At 40.0% G+C, this 20,155-nt stretch overlaps 1 protein-coding gene across 3 annotated transcripts in view; it reads left to right on the top strand.

The window, feature by feature from the left end:
* Nucleotides 1–20,155, top strand: part of UST (uronyl 2-sulfotransferase) — a 229,035-nt gene that overhangs the window by 64,375 nt on the left and 144,505 nt on the right. For all 3 annotated transcript variants that reach the window (XM_075748443.1, XM_075748446.1, XM_075748445.1), the window contains exon 3: nt 14,762–14,917. In XM_075748443.1, coding sequence (XP_075604558.1) covers nt 14,762–14,917 — 156 coding nt within the window. The remainder of the gene's footprint in view (nt 1–14,761; nt 14,918–20,155) is intronic.

Genomic DNA, 20,155 nt, shown 5'->3' with positions numbered 1-20,155 from the left:
GGGGCTTTGGGCAACCTGGTCTAGTGGAGGGTGTCCATGGCAGGGGGGTTGGAACTAGATGGTCTTTGATGTCCCTTCCAACCCAAACCATTTTATAATTCTGTGATTATGTATATAATAATAATTAGCTATAGGTTAATTTATATAATATAGCTTACGGCTTTCTTTAATATTAAACTTTTCAAGTAGTACTGTTTTAATGGAACTTAGATGCCTGAATGCTTTTGTAAGCTCTCTTGGTATTTAAGTAGAAATTTTACCTGTTTTAAGAACTCCCCATGAAAGGGTGAGATTCCATGGTTGCTTCTAGTCAAAAAGTACTGGATACAGTACTCCAGGTGGGAGTCTCGGTTCAAACTGACTGTGAAATCACATCCTGAGTCACCAGGCCTTGAGTTTAAATGCTCAACCATGTGCATGCATCAGTGTGGTGAAACAGTTGGCTTTTGGTCAGCGGAAGGAGGGTAATGTGGAAAGCAATTTGACTTAGCTTAGCTATTGGTGAAAGCAAGCTACAATAATCTCGGTTTATTCACCTTTTTGCTGCAAGCTCTGTGTGCATGAGATCTTTAATTTTCAGCTGACATGTGGAAATTTGTTATACTCTTAAAGTTCAGATAGCTCACTTAGAGGGGTGACATACATCTTATTTTCTTCCTCTCAACACAAATTGTGCATGTACAGTTACAAAAACAAATGGATGTAGACAGAAGTGGCAAAATCAGCCTGTTAAGTTCATCATTACTAGCTGACATGGGATGGGAGAATCTAAGGCTAAACAAATGTTTCACATTTAAATTTATTTAGTTCCCTCTTGTGCTCCTGAAAGATATTTTTTTGCTATTTGGGTACCATCTGCTTCTCTTGCCAGAAGCACAGCAGCTTGCATGGAATAAAGCATTATGTTTGTCAGGTCTTCACAGTGAACACTCAGCTCAGAAGAGTAAAGCACAACTTAATCCAAACCTGTATTTTTCATGCCTGCAATACCATTCAGAAATGCCTAGCTGTGCTGGTAAGGAAAAGGCTGTAATCTACATAAGACTTTTTAGCCTTGAAAACTTTATTCATGTTTTGGTCCTTTTACTTCAGGAATTTTGCATTACCAATTAATGGTGCTGTGGATGGAAACTGTACTCCAACGGGCAATAGCAGTTGGACAGATTTATCCAACCCAAACACTTTCCTGTTTACATTATGACTATTTCTTTTGCCTATCTAAACATGTAATTTTGGGCTATGTTCACACAGCTTCATCCAGCTGCTGTTCAGCTGTCTATAGAAAGGCCAGCTGATTAGATACCTACACAATTGGTTGTGTTGGTACTCTTTGATTAGCTACTCACAGTCAGTAAAGTTTTTTGGGCTTCCTCAGTAATCATCCTCACTCCTGAAAGCTTGGTGAATAGCTCAGTGGAATAACAGGCTATAGCCTTGTATAAGTTACAGATATTTTGCTTTTCGAATTACTTGCCTGTGTTTAGAAATATTGATGAAAGATGGATGTATGTATTTTGATCATCCCTTGGACAATGTGTGGGCGACCCTGCTTGTTCTTGGGTGGGTTTTTTTGTTTTGTTTTTCATTCTTTTAATCAAAACATGGCCAGAGATTGGTAAAAGGACAGATGATTCCTGGTATTTGCTTAGGGTCATGTTTTGCACAAAGATGCTCATGCTTTGTAAATCTCATGTATAGCATTATTGGCTAAGTGCAATTATTTACCCTCCTACAGCTTCAGCTCTGAACTGTGAACTCTACCTGTGTGAGTGAAACTAAATTCACTGTAATTGTCATTATCTTTGAGGTAGCCTCTAGTCATTTGACTAGATAACTGTCTACGCTTAAACTAATAGATGGTTATGGTCAATGAACGGTTTAAATGACATATAAAAAGGCATCAGAAGAAATTCATCCTGAATCCAACTTTTAAAATATTTCATTACAAATAGTATTTTCAGTCATGATCCTCACAAAGCTCAGATGACATGATGCACCTTTCTTTAGTAGCACCTGTAATGCACAGATGGAAAAGCCCTTGATTTGTTTCTTTCAATCCTGGCAGTCACTTGCCCTGGAAAGCATACCTTTGGCCTGCTGCGTTCAGCTGTGGTCAGTCCTTACGTGGCACTATTATATGAAGCTCTCCAGCATTTTCCTAATGCCCACCGTATTCATCAGAGGGAATTACAGCATGCTCTGAGTGAAATGAAAACATGAGAGGGGGATTTGGTAGGTTTAGGAAGTAAGTTTTAGAGTCAAAAGGATTCTAGTTTTATGTGTCTGCTTAAAAATGCTTAAAAACTAGAAACTGAGATAATGAACAACAATCCATTACCTGGGGTTGAAATGACTGATAGCTAATATTGGCGGTATGTAGTTAGCTGTAGCAGAAGGCCACCAACAGTTGATATGCACCAGACTGTAGCTGTTCTGCAGAGTACATTCCAGTGTTTTGTTGGAAATTGTATTGGTTTTGGCTTTTTGTCATGGCTAGGTGCCAAAACTTTGGAGTTTTTTAAATACTACATTGGGGTTTTTTCCCAGTGGAAGAACTGAAAATAGCACTTGTTCTCTGAATAAGGAATACCATCATCCAATTTCAGGAGCTCAGGGTACTGGGCTGTTTTTTCAAATAAAGGTGGCAGCAGCAATTTTCTCAGTGTAAATAGAGAAGGAGAGCTTTGCTCACCACTGTACATGAACATTGTTGGCGAGGTTCTGGTTCTCTCTCTAAGGCCAGTTGAACCAGCTTTTCAAGTCTTCCCCCAGTAAAGGTTTACTCAACTGTTAAAGATTAGCAGTGGTTACCCTTGCCAGTGGTATGAAGGTAATGTGTCTGGCATAGGCCACTCTTCTTTGGCCCTTAGGCACCAAAGACTTGACTAATCCTAGATTTTCACGAGTTCTAATACAGATCTGTGTGTGCTTCTCTGCTGGTAGATGCAACCTCCAGTAACCATAGCATGCCTCTGGTCTTGCTGGTGTTAGTATGTGACAGATAAAAAGGGAATATAGTTAAGCCAAACATAACCTTCTACTCTGTCAGTAAAAATTAACTCTTCAAGTTAGAGCACTTGAATTTCCTACTTCAAATCTCTATCTTACTGCCTCCTGGGTTTTTTTAATACACATCTGAAAATATCAATTTTAAGGTTTTTGCAAAGTGATCATCTGTTTATCCTTTCTCTGTAGATTGGAGTCTAAGTGATGCCTTTAGATAATCATAGCCTGTTTTTAAAAAACACCTATGAAATTGCTGTTCATTAGTGACTGATGGTGTTCAGTTGATATATTTCATGTCTGAGCATTTTGACGACTAAAATGGGTGTATTTTGGTTCCAGTATTTGGGCTAGCTATTTCCTTAGCAAAACTTTCTGAGGTTTTTTTTCCTCCATCCAGGATGGTGAAGCTGACTTCTGAGGACAAACAATACGATCTTTATCAAACCTACTGTTGCTATTGATTGAAAGCTTTACCCCTGAGAACTTAGCAAGAGCATCAGGATGTGTCCCTCTTTTGGTGCAGCTGATATATATGTGTAAAGGAGCTGTGCACGTAGGTGACAGATAAATTACATTCAAGTGGTCTATTCTTCTTTTCTTGACAGTTTTACCATGGGATGCCTGTCATGGACCCAGTGTCTTTTGGCAGCTGTTTAGGTGTCAGCAAAGCCCTATGCTTAGCACGTGTGTGACAGTGCTTCAAAGCTTTAAGTGAATACAAAAATGGATGTGGATCAGGATGAGGTCAAAATGAAAAGAAATGCACACACAAAATAGGTTTGATCTGATTTTATTGGTTTGAAGCTGGAAAGTGGATAAATACCCTTTTCACCATTCTTTCAGTTCTAGCCTAGTACTTATGTGATAATTGTTCATGTTTTCCTTATGGATCAAGACTATGGGAAAAGATAGCAGACTCCTTGAGTTGCCTTTAGTATGTATGTACGGTAGACAGCCCTTGTGACCTTCTATTGTCAAGAAGATTTTTTAAATTTTATTTATCTTATTAAAGTTGATGTCAGCATTGCCTCCATTGCATTGAGTTTTTGTGTTCATCGGGTTTGTATCAGCTTTGGTTTTTCCCATTCTTTTGATAACAGTACTAAGATAACAGCCAAGAGATGTGCATTTTTCTTTTAGTTTTGATGTATTTTTTTTAGTGGATACTCCCTGTTTCATTTGAACTTGTGTTTTACTTCTAGCCGTCTTTTCTGAGAACGTGGCTTTACCCTTTCAGCACTGTACATTCTTAAGTGATTGATTTGCTAGGGATGAAGTGCTTGATTTTTAAAAAAAACAAAAAACAAGTTAGATTTGTTTCCTTTTAAGAGCAAGAATAGTAGTGTGTGTTTTTGATAGAGTTTCAATTCTCTGTTCAGCTATTCTAAAACAAATGGTGGATAATCTTTCAAGCAATCTATTCAGGGCAGGGTGGGAGGAGATTTCAGTGATTATAAAAAGCCCTATCCTGCTTGTAAAATGAAGAGTCATTTATGAGATGATTGTGTAGTGTGAAAATTTTTAGCTAGCAAAAATTGTCGGAATTTAGAAACACTAAAATAGAGTAAGTTAATTCCTGTGGTTACCAGACTCAACACCTGGCTGATAAACTCAAGGTGTTAAAAGAGAATTCAGTAAGTGCCTTAATCACAAAGATCCCCTCTATAGTTTGAAGTACTGTTTTACTGTATAACTGAGCTTTTGAGCCTAGTACAGTCAATAAAATACTGTGAGTTAAAAAAAAAAATTTCTCCACTTCCCTCAGTTTATTAAAGGTGATATAATATAATTGTGGAACTATTGGGAATAATTATTTCATGTTCTTTTTAAATTGCATTCTCCTTCCTTATAAATGACAATATCTCAAGGGAAGAAAAATCTGATTTTTCCAGATTTCCCTGCTGTCTGCCATTTATAATCAGTTGGAAACCTGCTGAAGCTACAGGTGGTGAATGGTATAGCACACTGGTATTACAGAGATATTGCCAAAAGCTAGAATTGAATCTGTACTATTAAGTGTGAATTGGGTCATAAAAATATTTGAATAGTACTAGAGTACTAATTTGTTTGTTTTGTTCATACTAATTTATTGATCAAGAATCTTCCGGACAAGAAATTATTTTATTCTGTTACTTAGCAAAATAGAGAAGCTGATTACTTATTTTTTAGTACTTCTTCTGTTTATAGTATATCAGAAAGGTGTCGATATGGGGAGGCTGACGGGTAGTAAATGGACAGTCCAAAGAGACTTGGGAAATTAAAGCCAGATTGCCTGTCACAAGAAGATAAATCTGTGAGGGGTACTGTGCATGCTGACATCCTGCAGAAGTTTCAACAGTAGTGAATTGGCTTTCTACTAAGCCTGACATTTTCAGCCTCTCAATTTTGAGACTTCGAGAGACAACAGGGTTGCAGGTTTTCTGAAGGACAGTAGTCTGTGGTTGTAATACATCTAATTTCAAAGATGCTTGGAAAGTATTTAATCATTTGGTTTGTACTTGTCAGTCTGTGTGCATAGTTAAAGGTGAATTTTGCTTGCCTCTGGCATTAACATAGCAGCCTACCCACTGTTGCATAAAATAGAAAAATTCTGATCTCACCAATTTTGCAACCTGTAGGTTTTGTTCTTCGTCACATAGCATAGCTAAAATCTACCCAAGGCATTAGCATCCCCACTTCTGAAACTCGTAGAGCTCTGTGTTTTCACTGAAATTTAGGACACAATCCATTCTGAGTTGACTTTTGTTCACCTGCAAAGCATCCATGCAGATTATTTCACAGCATATGACTCTCTCTTGCAGATTACAGTTTTAAATTTCCAGCTGTCCAATACATCTCCCTCTTCTTCCCCTTCTTTCCTTGATAGGAAGGTATTCATAAACTAACATAGCGTAGGAGGAGGTCATAACCACTCAGTCATATCTACTCAATCATGACCACCTTCATTATATTTTTATTAGGAAGTACTGGATTATAATACTGAAGTCCAATCACAGCTGGGTCTGGATGACCTAAACCTGCAGTGGAAAAACAAAAATCTGCCATTCTGGATAGGGGTAGCATCTTTTGGAAGTGACAGACTGATTTGTTTGATGTTGCTAAGCCTTGTGACTCAGCTGAGTAACACTCATGATTTTACCATGAGTCTTATATTTATTGATGCTGTTCTTATATCCTTAACTGTTATCATTAAAGAGTTCTGGAAGAATCTCACTTGACCTGAAAAAAGAGGGAGTTTTTTTCTAGCTACAATGTTTGAAGAAGGAAAACTTGAAACGTGGAGGCTTGCAAAGCTCGAAAGAAAAAAAAAACCACAAAACAAAAAAAACCCCAAACAAACCAAAAAAGCAAAATAAATAAGAATTCTAGTATTATTTTGAAAGCCTATTGATTTTGAAGATAAACTAGTAGGTCCTGGCAGTTTTCTAGTCAGGCTTTACAAAACTATAAAGTGTAGTTCCGGAAACAGTAAATAATGGTGAAATACTCTAATAAGGGCCATAAGCTGTAATCGAAAATGAAATTATGAGCTCACCTGTGAGTGGTCAACCATAGAGTCAAAACATCAGGTGAAGAGGGCAGAGTGTCTTGACTGGGCTGAAGGGGTCTGTGTAAGAGCGATGGTACTGTGGTAATTCAGGTGAAGGAGGAGTTTGGGCAAATAATGTAAGGTCAGGGTAAGTGCAGATATGGATAGGTAATTCTCAGGACAGCATTCATGACATCCAGTGTCCTGCTGGCACCATTGAGGATTTTGAGTAGACGCAGGGAGAAGCTCCCCCCATTGAAATGGAAGGGAGTCCTGCCCTGGTCAGCAGGAATGAGGTTTGGGTTGCCTGAGCAAGCTAGATTAATCATTTCAGATTGCAGAAGGGTGAAATGGGAGCACTTGATGCTGGGCCTTGTCCACTATTGCCTCCAACATATGGCATCTCCAACACCAGAGGATCCACTTGTGACTCAGATGTAGATTGTGGTCAGTTGGGGAAGGTATTCTGGGCCTTTGAGTAATTTTAGATGACACTGGAATTTTTGCTTATGTTCTGGCTTTGCTGGAAGAGTTGGCCAGCAGCACGTTGTCCTTCCTGTAGGTGCTTCTTGGTGTTGCTCCTTCCAGGTGGTGACACATTGTCATGAACTAGATTTGAATCTGTTACCTGCAGAAGCTGTGATGGAAACTCAGTCCCTTTGAGTTCCTCTGAGCACACAGAGCGAGAACATCTCAGAGCCAGCTCATCAGTAACGAGCTTGTGGGTTACAGTCCAGCAGAACTGGCCTGTTTTACAAATTAAAATCCAATTACGGCTATAAACAACCTTTATTTCATACTGCAATTGACTTATAAAGTGCCTGCCCAAAGTGCAGTGGAAAAGACAAGCATGCTGGAGACATTAAAATAAAATGTGAAACTACTGAAGGGGGCCTAAAGTAAAGGACAGGAGGGCAAACTGAAACACAGATGACAGATCCTTGGCAATGGTGAAACCATGAGTTGTTGCACTAGCTGCAGTCTAATAGACAGTCAACCACAATAGGTAGAAAAGGGTTAAACTTTAATGTGAAGAAAGACAAGTGTATACAGAGGAATAAATTATTTAGTCTACCACTCACCACGTTCAAATCCAATATTATTGGCTTCCGGCGTGAATTCATGAATATTGCGTTGGAAGGATAGAAACTACTGTAAGGTAGTTAGGTTACTTAAGGGAACACCAGTGCTGTGATGTATTATAAAAAGTTTTAAAACCAGGCTTAGCCACTTAATATCTCTCATTTTGTAAGTATCCAATATAAACATGTGGGTTGGATGTGATAGGATTTACTACTTAAACAGAGAATAACTGTGCCAGTGTGTTCTGAGCACATCACAGAGTGTACAAAACCCTGGGCTCAGGAGGAAAAACAGCAGTTTTAAACTTTACAGTTCCAAGATACATATACATATAAAGTGAAGCTGCTCTGGAGTTAAAATCTGGCTTGCACAAATTCTGCAGCTTAAGGGGGTTTTGATATTACATGGAAAACCTTCCAGTGGAAAATTCGGTAATTAAAGTGACACCAAAATTCTTAACCTACCTGAATTCATGCTAGTTCCCTCAACCAATACCAGCGTCAGTGAACCATGTCCTTACATCGTTTATCTCCTTTATCTTGTTACAAGATAGGTGCATACCAGTAAGATGACTTCCACAATGTCATGAACTTTAGAAGTATGACATGAAAATACTGTTTTTCAGAAGAAAAGGGTCTTCCTGTTCTTTTTCAGTTGTAGTCTGCATACACTCATGTAGGCTAAAGAAGAAGAGTGATGGCTTTATGTTCTGCACCCCTCTCTATACCAGCGACAGTCCCATATGCTTTGAATCTTCTAAATGCCATCCTGAGAAGATTTAAACAGGATGTCTGCAAGATATGAAGCATAACTGTTCAGTTCTCTTTGGCACTAGGGTGGCAAGATACAGCACTATATCTAATTTTGATCCCAGAAAAGGTGAACAAGTTGCAAACTGCAGAGGAAAGCAACAAGAATGAAGAGGAGGTTGAAAAGCATGTTATGTTAAGATAGGGCAAAAGGAAAAGATTTGGTTAATCTAGCAGGTGTTGGTTGTACCCCCTCCCCCAGCAATTATCTGTTTTGTAGGGTGATCCCCTCTCACCTGCTTCAGCCCTGAGAGGAACTGGAGCTGCTGTCGCTTGTGTATGGTGTTGCTGAGCCATGAGAGCCAGGAGTCCTGCTCACACCTCCAGAGGCTGCCTAACCTCAGTGACCACCTGAAAGTGCTGAGTGAACAGAGCATCTGCTCTTTACCAACCTGTTTGACTCTATGTATACATGTACATTTGAACATTGCTGTAACTTCACATAACTGAAATAAACCTAGTTCTGCAGTAGAGGTTTTGCTCAGCTGCAAGCTGTTGTTGTAAGACAGTAAATCAAGTGTAAGGTAGAAAAGGAGCAAAATGAAATGTGTTGACAGGAGGCAGCCAAAACTTTGAAAACTTGATCTTTGGCCCTTTTTGTGGTAATTTTCTCAGGTTGCTATGGATATTATCATGGTTTCAATTTGCTGTATGTGTAACCGTAGTATCTTGTAGTAGGACCTGATCGGAGACTTAACAGGGAGACTTTACTGTGCTTTGGACTGAGCTCTTTTTAGATTTATAAGGGTGCAGTACTACTTCACAGAAAAATTAGTGGAAGTTTTGATATTGGCTATACAGATGTCTTTTATGGGACACATCGGGAACCATTAGTTTTGGCAGACACTTCATAGTAATGCTTTTCTTTACTCTTAATAAGTTTGAGGACTATGTCTACAACCAGTCTCCTTTTGCGGCTTCTGCTCCATGCTTATGTTTTCAATTTATTTTGGTACTTAGGGATGTTGAATCATTAGAGAACACATTTTAACTTATTCTTCCAAATATGTCAGCTGCCAAACAGATGAAATGTATTGTTTGGAGCAGGGCGAAGGAGAAGTCATCCTTTTTCAATTAAATTAGTTGCTTAATGAAAACGCAACAGAAGAATCTTCTGTTTCTTCTTCTGCCTTATTTTCAGTCCTCCACTGCAGCTATATGGCTTTCAAACTGTGAAAACAAACAAACTTCACCCTTATCTTTCTTGTGGTTTCTAGTGTATTTTCAGTGACCCATAGAGAAGATCATACTGTCTGGTCTACTTTAGGGTTGGTTAATTCCAAAAGCTTGTCTCTAGAGGTCCAGTGTTACTATATGCTACAGGTGGATCTTACCATAACTGGATCTGTGTGGTTTACCTGGGGAAGAAGGAGGCTAATTAGTAATTTATTTTGTTTTCTCTCTTTTTCATCTTTCAGTCATGTTTTCTGCTGACGTATCTCTGTGTTAGCAATTCTTTGTTGTAATTGCTCTAAAAGTGAGTTGATATTTGTTTGGAATGAGATTTTGTGCAGTAATTCCTGAAGTTAGGTTTGGAATATGTTATCTCTCAGGAGTGTTAGAGTTTGTCTTTAAATAGTGCATGGCAGGCTTGTCACAAGCCCTAATTGCAAAGAGGCACCTGATGTATCTAAGATCTTAAACCTGGTGACTGAATTATCTGATCTGTCTTTATGAAACCCACAATATCAGAACGGATATTCTCTGGAAATGGTAGAAGATGAGCTAAAAATGAAATGCGTAGTGGGTAATAAAATTATGCAATTTGTTGGTATAGCAGGTTGCATAAGAAATTCTTCAGGCCACAGGCAAGGATGTTCATTCTAATGTCCCATATGCAATCTCTGGGGGCACTGGAGCAGGAGGAGAGATGCTGGAGAGAAACAGACTGCTGACAGTGCTCAGGTTTGCAGGTGCCTAACGAGCATCTTTCACCACTCACGAGCCAGATGGGCCCTTGCTTTGACCCAGTAAGTCATTTTTTTAAATTCTTACAATTCTGTCTCAGTTGGGCAGGAAAATAAGATGCAGAGGTTGCACTGGGAAGATGTGATGCTATATAGAGATGTGTGATGTCAGCAGATTTTTCATTGCTTTCACGATCTTACCAACTGTGCCTGTGTTTATTGGCCTCATTCACCTGATAAACACAGAGCACTATCTGGCCACAGGTTAGTGTCTGCTCAGAAAGGAGAAGCCAATTCTGGCCCCTGTCATGAGTAAGGACTGGGGTCACTTACTTGCAGAAGTTGTGAAGATAATAGATTGCTTTCTGGGAACATGTATCTCTGATGTGAGTTATTTGTCTGGGCAAATTGTACCTGGGCTGGGAAATTTTTGGCAAATGTGCAAAATTATACTGGATTTGGCTCATTAAAAGTGGAATGAATTAGGCCTTTGGGTCAATCCCTAAATTGTTGACACTGCAAGTAATTATCCAGCTTAATTTTTTTTTAAATGATGCAAAGGTTTACCTGGAGACAAAACCACCACTGAAGATGGAAACCCAGGTTTTTGTCAGGCTATCTGAGAAATGGCTCCACTCCTGAGACTGGCAGACCTACCCTGCAGAGCTGCTTGACAGTCATCATCCATAATGCAAATTGATTTTGGGTTAAACTTGCTTTTTCTTCTCCTCAAATTCATTCGCCACGGTTCTTGACATCTTCTTTAACTGTGGAACAAAAGAAAAGAAAACTCAGTTTGAACTGACAAGTAAATTGTTATATAACTTTCCAAACCCTTGGAGAGAGCTGTTGTAATTATACTGTCGGTTTTACTCTTTTATAGCTGTAAGTACTAATTCATATAACTCCAAAGTGAATTACATGTTTGAATTGTTTATATTACCTCTGGGCTTTGCTGCAGTGCTCAATAAAGTCAGTCTGTAATTATTTTGAAGTTGTGTATATTGTTACATGAATATCTTGTTGCCAGAGCATCACCTCAGCAGTTAGTCAGTCTACATGATAGGTACTCTCATTGTAAAATATAAATGTAATCCAATTAGTATTTTGTAAATCTGTAACTGCTGTTTTCCATCTTGTTTCTCCTAATATAATAGGAGCCTTCTTTTCAAGTGGCTCTTCTGCCACCATCTCTTGTATTGTCTGAGTCTGTTGTGAGTATCGTGAGGGGGAAATGAAAGAAGTTCCTCTCTGAAAAAGTCTTCAATTTGTTGCATTTCTGTATCTGCCTGATACAAGCTCAAGTTTCTGGAAGAATTATTTCCTCTACTAAGAAATTACTTAGCCTTTTTCTAAAACGCAGAAAGCAATTTGCAGCGTCCTAAGGGAACTGGTCACATCAAACAAGTACTTGCTTATGTACCAAAAGTATGTGTGGTGCATGGCTTTGTGTATTGGGCACACCTGCTGGTGCCTTGAGGTGTGTAAGTGGAACGGTGATGTAAACAGGCAAAACATGAGCAAAGCTTCAGCAGTGCATCCCTAAAGCTTGCCACATTCAGCAGTGCTGCAAGTGAAGTTTTGATTACTGTTAATGACTGTGTTCTTCTGAAGCAAGCTTTGAGCTGTAGTGTTTATCTTGAATCTTGTCCGATTTTACCTAAGTGCATTCAGATGTTTACTGAATCAAGACATTGATATATTGGCCTCCTTTAAGCTAAACAGTTGCCTGAACATAACAGTCCTTTATTTCAGTTTTCTCTATCTGCAGTGTTATGGTTTCTTTTTGGGGGTTGCCATGGTTATTGTCTGTGTGCAGAAAAGAATCGTGTTCATAGGAAGGTGCATTTCAGAAACAAAGGTGAGAACTGGCCAAGCTTGGTAGCAACTGTCTTTTTTTTTTAGCTGGTAAAGTTGTTTGCAATTAGAATAGAGACTTTACAAAGGTCTGCTTTCATTTTATTTCTTTTTTAAAGAATTACATTAACAAAATTCAAGTCAGGGATTTAATCAGAGCTTGAGTGTAACCTGGGTGCAGTGAAATTACACTTGAATTAAGTACCAAGGAAAAAAATACTTTGCTCGCTATATTGCAAAATGCAACTCTGCTATGAAAATCAAAGCAGTTAATAATTATGAAGCATTTTTAAATGTTTCCATAGCCCTACAAACTGTCATCATTTACCACATTTCCATGATGCTAGGCAAACACACACTGTATGTGCTCTCGCTCCTTCACTGGCACTTGTCAGCGTCTACTTAGCATTTCTCTTGAAGACTTTGGCATACTTTGCTGTGCAAGTGTGTGAAAAGTGCATGTCTGAGCAGAGGAGAAACTCCCATTCCACAAGTTGCAGTGGTGGTGCGTGGATAGTGCTGCAGGGCTGTGGCAAATACTGATGCTGTGTTTTGTTATGCGAAGAAATGAATCAAAAAAGGGACAATCCAGAATATGGCTCTTGTGTTCTTGCATACGAAAAACTTCCATGATGGTGTTCCTGGTGTTACAATCAACATAGTAAAATGTGTTCAAATGTTAACCTTTCAGACATCATTAGCAATTGTTTTGGAGAAGGTTAGCTACTGCTGTAGCACAGAGATGTTAAATTCATCACGTTTGGAGTTCTCTAATCATTGAGGCTGGGATTTTGCATTTCATAGAAAGCTAGGCTTCTGAAGGAAAGATTGATAAGGAGTAAGGGGGCTAGGTTTCTCATAGAAAACTATAAAAAACATTACAAAATAGTAAGACTTGGCATGTTATGTGGGTTAGGTATGAGCCTTGGGAGGCTTATGTTTACTTGCTGAATCAGCAGATGTGGTGTCCTAGAACTTGGAAAGCTTAACTGAGGCAATGATCACCAAATACCTACCCCTTGCCCAGGTAATTTGGAGAATGACAGCTTCCATGTTTATGTTGCAGTGAAGGATATCTAAACATTGCGACCAGTAGCAAGAGTAACGTTGTTCCGGTCATGAAGTGTAGTGTTGATAGCAAAGTGCCAGTATGTTCCCGTGATAGATAAGGAAATCCAGATTTTTTTCCTTTTTTCCTTCTCCTTTTTTTTGTTTATTGGTTTGGTTTTTGTTCTGGTTTGCAGTTGTCTTTGAAAGTAATGTGAAGGGTTGCCTGAGGAATCATTTTGCTTCCCTGATGAAGATCTATTAGGTGTTCAGATACCATGAGAAGTGCCAGAAGCCCATACGCCTCATCTGACTGCTTTTATGTTTGAAATCCTTTTGCTAGGAGAACGTGATTGCATCAACAGCAGAAGTAACTATAGATTAAGACACACCATCGCTTTGGCACTTGAACACGTTGCCTGGAACCCAGATGCAGGCCCCATGTCGGGAAACGTTTTGTGCCATCGTCTTAATAGAAAACGGAACTTTCCATAGTGAGTTCTGTACATGAACTGCTGTGGATGAAACTGTGAGCTCCTGACTATGTTAGCCAATTCAAAAGGCTTGAAAACAGATGGCTCTTGGCCTATTTTATCAGATGTTGCTTCTATATGCTATACACCAAATACTTGTCCAGCGCGATAGTGGACTTCAGAAGGCCTTTCACTGAAAGAATAGCCCATGGACATCGCCCAGGAACAAAACAAGGTTGCATCCAATATAATTCAGGACAGCCAATTACTACGCGCTTGTTCTGTTTTCCGGGGAAGAGGAGCATGATGCAAGAATTAGCGTGGGCTGGAGACTCTTCCCAGTGGGCAGGCTGGATGTGGCTGTTCTGTTTTGAGGTTTAGTGAACATTACCTGAGCGGATGTGACTGGACTGTGCCAGTTGGCCTCCAGGCCACCTGTGGCCCCTGGCGTTGTTTATTCCACATGCCTAGCCAGTGGCGTGATTTGTTCTCCGAGTCTCTTTGGAAGATTCCTGTTTGCGTTTGAAACTGAAACAGTTGATTAATTTTAGCTCTATACAACTGGTGATTGTTTGGGGGTTTTTTGTTTTTAAGCTGAAATTTTGCAATTCCAGCATTCCTCTTGTGTTATGTCAACTTCACTTTGAGTTGCCAAACTGTAGTGCAAATTCTCTCCTCTTTGTTCTTTGTATGGGAGCACTCAACTAAAGCTGACTCTTTGCAGTGAGGTTACAAGCAGCAAGCTTAAGCCCGTCATCATCTTCACTAGAAGACACCAGCAGTGACTTAGTGTTTCTGGAGTAGGTACGAATCTGCACTGTTACTTTAAACTGGATTATGAGGGGGAAATCTCAGTTTGCCACTTCCTGAGCCATGTGTTTCTATTCTAAAGAGCTCGCTGGTGGAAGTGAATGCTTCTGACCTGAGCAGGGTCTTAGAAATTCTCCTGTACATATCTGTTGGTTTACAGTCAAAACATTTTGTGATTCAGACGTACACAGAAACAAAAATACTGATACGCTAACTCCATTTTTTTCAATCTTTATTTAGGTACTTCCTTTCCCCAGCCAGGTGGTCTACAACAGAGTTGGAAAGTGTGGGAGTCGAACTGTGGTTTTGCTTTTGAGAATTTTATCAGAAAAACATGGATTCAACCTGGTTACATCTGACATCCATAACAAAACAAGACTGACCAAAAATGAACAGGTAAGTTGTTCTTGTTCATCTTATTTCTTGCTATGTTTGTGAAACTGAGAAACAAAGGCATATGCTAGCAGAAATCGTATTGAAAAGGCATACTTCTACTTTGACCTGAGTAATCAGCCAGAATTCATCATCCTCTAAGTGGCTTCAGTTAATAGGAGAAATGGATGATAGAGCCAAGAGCAACATGATGTGGAAGCTAACCAGAAAAACTAACTTCCAGTGAGCCAGCTCTTGAATTTAGTCAGCATAGCAGTTAGTCCAGCAGTGAGGCAAGAAGGGTTAGTACAAGTGAAGTTAGGTGCTAACAGCTTCTGGAACCTGTGTTAATGTGTCTGCAGGGCACAGCCATTTATCATATAAGCAGGCCATCTTATGCAGACCTACCTTGAATCACTTTAAGCAGAGCAGGAGTAAATAATAGCCAGCAGGGGTTTTTTGCTTACTTTCTTAATTCACTTCTAGTAATCACTAGCTTCAAAAAGTTGTTTCCCAGGGCCATGCTAACCCACGTTTCTGTAATCTGACATGTCCTTGATTTTTATCTCAGCCTCTTGCTCATCTGCCTTTTTCATGTTACCACACAACCCTCACTAAAGCAAATGAAAATACTGCATGAAACCTCTTTACCCAGACATCCCTTTTTCACTCCTTTCCCTTAAAGTTACAGAGGGCATTATTTTTGCAGCTTTGATTCCACAAAAGATCCAAATATTTAATTCCATTGTATTTAGGGTAACCATGTGCCCTCTGTAAGTATCACTGCCATCAGTTAGGTATTGATGCAAGTAATACAAAAAACCTCAGGCTCTGAAGTGTACGGATGTAGTCGGATGCTGTATACACAACTGTTGCACACATTGCCCACAGCTGCTATTTTGATCAGCTGATCAGGTAACTGTCACAATAACTGCCTGCGTCACTCCTAGGAGTAGCAGCCTGCAAACCACAGAGGAACGTGTGCAACGATCAAAATATGGATGTGGGCCTGCGCTGTGACCGGGAGTGATTTATTTGTAGCCTGTTTATGAGCATACGTTTGGTATTTTAGATACAGCAGTTCATTCCAAATGGAAATTTGGGAGCAGATATTGCTCCTGCGGGTCCCACCTTTCTCCCTTCCAGGGTGGCCATGGGGGTCCCACCCGCAGCTGGCTCACCTGACAACCCCACACGGCGCTCAAGTTCAGCCCACGGTGGGGACCGGCTGGCCAGGGCTGCCGTGCCAGCGCAAAGGCTTCTGTGTGCAGCTGGGTGTGACACCCCAGTGAAAGGCTTTGGGGGAGGACGGTTTCCCCCCACTGCCTCTGCCTGTGGCATAGGGAAGGAGCAGAGCCCTGGGCTGCAGCTACTGCAGCATCCCTCTCTGCATCCCACTGGCAGCACCGCAGAGCCTGGAGAGTTCGCCAAATGGTCCCGTCAGGTCAGGATCAAACTATCCTGTGCTGCAGAGTCTGCCTGGTTAGGTTTTTTTGCCTAACTGGTGGAAATGGTATAGGGGACTTCTGTGGGTATGACAGCTTTTGTGTTTCAAGTTGTTTGGGTTTTGTTTTGACTACATCCTTTGTTGAGTTTCATTGCTGATTGGGAGATGCATCATAAAACTTAAAAACCTTACAGCTATTAATAATCACCAGTTTTCACCCTCATCAGCTACTTTAGTTCTGTTCTGCCTTTCTCTGGTAGGTGGATTTCCCTTTGTTAAACGTGATACAAGACCACATTTCAGCAGTCTTCTGTGCTTTAGTCCAGTATGTGGAGATTGCAGAGAGGTCCAGACTTACTTCTGATGCAACAGACAGAGGATAAATATCTGCATTATGTTTTGCACTCCAGAAGCTGTTAGGTTACTAGACAGCGAGTGTGCTGGAACACAGATGGTGCTGGACGTATTGCTACAGAGCTGATGATTTACTCTATAGATTGCCCTACTATAACTTGAGTCTATTTTAATTTATGACTTATTTACATAGTTACAATAGGTTCATAATTTAATGAGTACTTTTGCTGAAAAGTGCCTTTGATTGCCAGGAAACATGCCTGGAGACAGTAACTGTTCTGTTGTTCAGGGTATTTTTAGTTGTATTCTCATTTTTTATGAGCAGAATATGAAAAAATAAATTATTTCTCCCACCTTTAATGTGGTGCACACAAGAGGAAGTTAAGAGAATGGATGGTCTCAAGCTCCAGGCGTTGGAACGAGAGCAAAGAGAGCTGGGCTGGGCGGTAGGCTCCCAGTGTGAGCACGGGCTTCTTGCTCAAGACGATACGTCTCTCCTCCTTCTGTCATTTGCCTGTTCTGTGTTTGGTTAAAGCCCTGATCCAGCCAAGACTTTTCTGTAAATATTTAGCTTATGCAGTCTGCTGTTGTTAAATAAAGTTAAGCACGGAGGTGTTCATAATGATTGCAGAGATTGCACATCACTGGAATCCATATTCTCGTTGTCTTTTCCAGTCTCCTTCCTACTAAGAATTTTTCCCGAATTATGTGTGCCTGCCAGCAATTAGAAGTGCAGCCTTTGAATGTCTATGGGCATAAGGGAGCGAGTTCTGGAAACAGATGAGTTAATCTATGCCTTACCATTTACTATAATATTTCTAATTAAATTAAACACAGAAAATTATACATAGTATTCATGTATACAAAGTCAGTCTAATTGATGTGGCTTTAAAATGACACATGAACTGTTGCAAAATTAATTCTTCCTCTTCCCTGACTTCCCCCTGACCCCCCATTTTTTTGCATTTTTAGAAGTAAGAATGAGTATGCCTATAGAGATACAAATACCAATCACATATGGGTGTAACTGATAGTTTATCCTCATATCGTTTCCTTCTACCACCCATCCTTATGGCCGTGTAGCCAGCTTTATAAATAATTCTAGTTTAATACTCTAAAAATCCATCACTAATTTTTCTTAAATGCTTTTAAAGACAGAGATTGGTCATAGCAGCTTGGGGAACTGAAGAAATTCTTGAAACTGTTCCAAATTTTTGAGAGCTGAAAATGAAGATCTAGTCTCATACCTGTGAGATGTTTATGGAAATGAATACTGAGATGAAAGTGATATATCAAATACCTGTAGATACTTGTGCCTCTTGGACCCTACATGCCTTCAGTAGAGACTGAAAACAGTAGAAGAAGGTAAAGAACTGGCAAGAAAGACAGATACAGAGATTTTTTTTTTTTTTTGTCCTATTTGTATCCATGTTGGTGGAGACCATAGTGTCATCCAGCTGACCTCACTTGGAAAATCCCAGTTGCCTTTCCTTTTTTATACATTTTTGACCTTGAATTCTCCCAGTGAAGTACAGCAGCTTAAAAAGTTAGTAACATTTTTGACTGTTGTCTGGGCGTGATTATTATTTTGATTATTTCTTTTTGTTCCCAGTAGAATTTACCTCTTACAAATCTCGAACCAAACAGGACTGCTCTGAGCAGCCAGCACAGGGGGCTGGCCATTTCCAGAAGAGGGAAAGAAGGTGTCCTCCCTCATGAGCCTGAGTTGAATTTCTGTGCAGGAACAATGCTGTGGCTGGAGCAAAGCCATCCTCCACGTTTCTCCCCTTTTGGGGAGGGCCTCGTCCAGTCTCTCTCGGAGTCATTTTGTTGTGCCATCTGCTGGATTGCTATTTACAGTGCAGCAACAGCGGAGTACAAATACACAGATGATGCTGAGCCATTATGGTTTGATTTCTTCAGTATGGCCAGCTGAGATCCTACAGTGGTAGAGTAGGACAGTAGACTGAGGAAAAAACTTTTCCCTTGGAGTATTGCCTCTTGGTGTTCTTGCTCAGGTGGGCTTTAAGATTCAAAAAAAGCTTGTGATTTACAGGATTGCCTCTGTTTGTGGATCTGGCCTTGTTTAAAGGTCCTGTATAAAGTCAGTGCAGACAATTAATTTTGGAGAAAAATTTAGAATAAAAGCTTAAGCAAGGAGTCACAAAGGTAGAAAGATATTATGCTAGGGAGCAAATCAGCATTTAGGCTAAAGACTGTTCCTTACAATTAATTGGTGTTGGGTGAGAGATAGATTTGGTTTGGATTTTTAATGGCCATGGAGTTTATCTTTAAATCCCAGGCATTTCTGTCAATGGCAGGGCAATGCCCTGGGCTCCACTGGTGGATGCGAGCACGTGGTCACAGGGTGCCACTGCCTGCCTCGCCCACCACGCTCTTGTGTCCTGGCATTTTCCTCTCCCTCTGCTTGGATCCTTGTTTAGCAGCATTAACTATCTGGTGCAATTAGGTCATTTCAAAAGCAGACTGCTGTCTTTTTCAGCACTGTGTCAGTGAACCAGCTAAAAGTTAACTCCCGCAGGAGAGCTCAGGGCAGCAGCGAGAAAGAGGGATGGCCCTTTATGGGCCCTTATCCTAGTGGGCATGTGCTCCTTTCAGGCTTCCTTTGGATATTTTTACATCTTCTCCCTCCAAACATTGATGGTTCTGGTTCTTATCTCCCCTAATGGTGTTTTCCAGGGTAATTTATCTTCTGCTGGTTCTGCCTTTTCATCTCTTTTCAAACTTAGATTGGTTTAATCTAAGATGATCTCCTAGATCATCTGTGCTTGTATGTATCTCTCCTTCATCGCTCATTCCATCCAAAGGTACTTGCTTTCATGAGCTCTCATTCTCTGGTCACTCTTCCTGTCTGTGGGTTCTCTATACTAATCACCTTGTAAAAAATAATAATAAAAAAAAATCCCAAACGAAAGAAAAAAACCATGAAGAAAAAAAACACAAGAGACTTTATTCTTCTGGGAGATGTTAGAAGATCTTTTTATTCTTTTTCTTTTTTCCTCTTTTTTCCTCTTTCTTCTTCTTTTTTTTTTTTTTTTTTTTTTTTTACAGGCATGCATCACTAGGTATTCCTGAGCAATACATTTGGCTTGTTAGGCTGAAATCACTTCAGCACAGTGGGATCAGAGAGAGAGGCCCATGGGAAATATGGCCACAATTTGCATGTGGCCGTGAGCCATTACGGTTATTTATTTTTCCCTCCTGACATCTGTGTGTTGTTTCTGTTGAGCCTTACTTACCCTTTTGGCAGGGTTTTTAAAAGAATGTTTTCTACTTCTTTGTCCATATGCACACTGTAGCTTTATCCACATCTGCTTACAAGTCCAGTTGATCATTAAGTGTCTAAATATGAAGGTACTTAAAGTCAGAACAAAATTTTGCGTCTGCTTTGGAGTAAGCCATTATCAAAGCTCAAGAGATTGAGTTTGGTAGCAAGAGAT

Source organism: Balearica regulorum, chromosome 3 (assembly GCF_011004875.1).
Source record: "Balearica regulorum gibbericeps isolate bBalReg1 chromosome 3, bBalReg1.pri, whole genome shotgun sequence".
Lineage (NCBI taxonomy): Eukaryota > Metazoa > Chordata > Aves > Gruiformes > Gruidae > Balearica > Balearica regulorum.
Note: the sequence above shows the minus strand (reverse complement) of the source record. Positions and strands in the feature narration are given on the sequence as shown.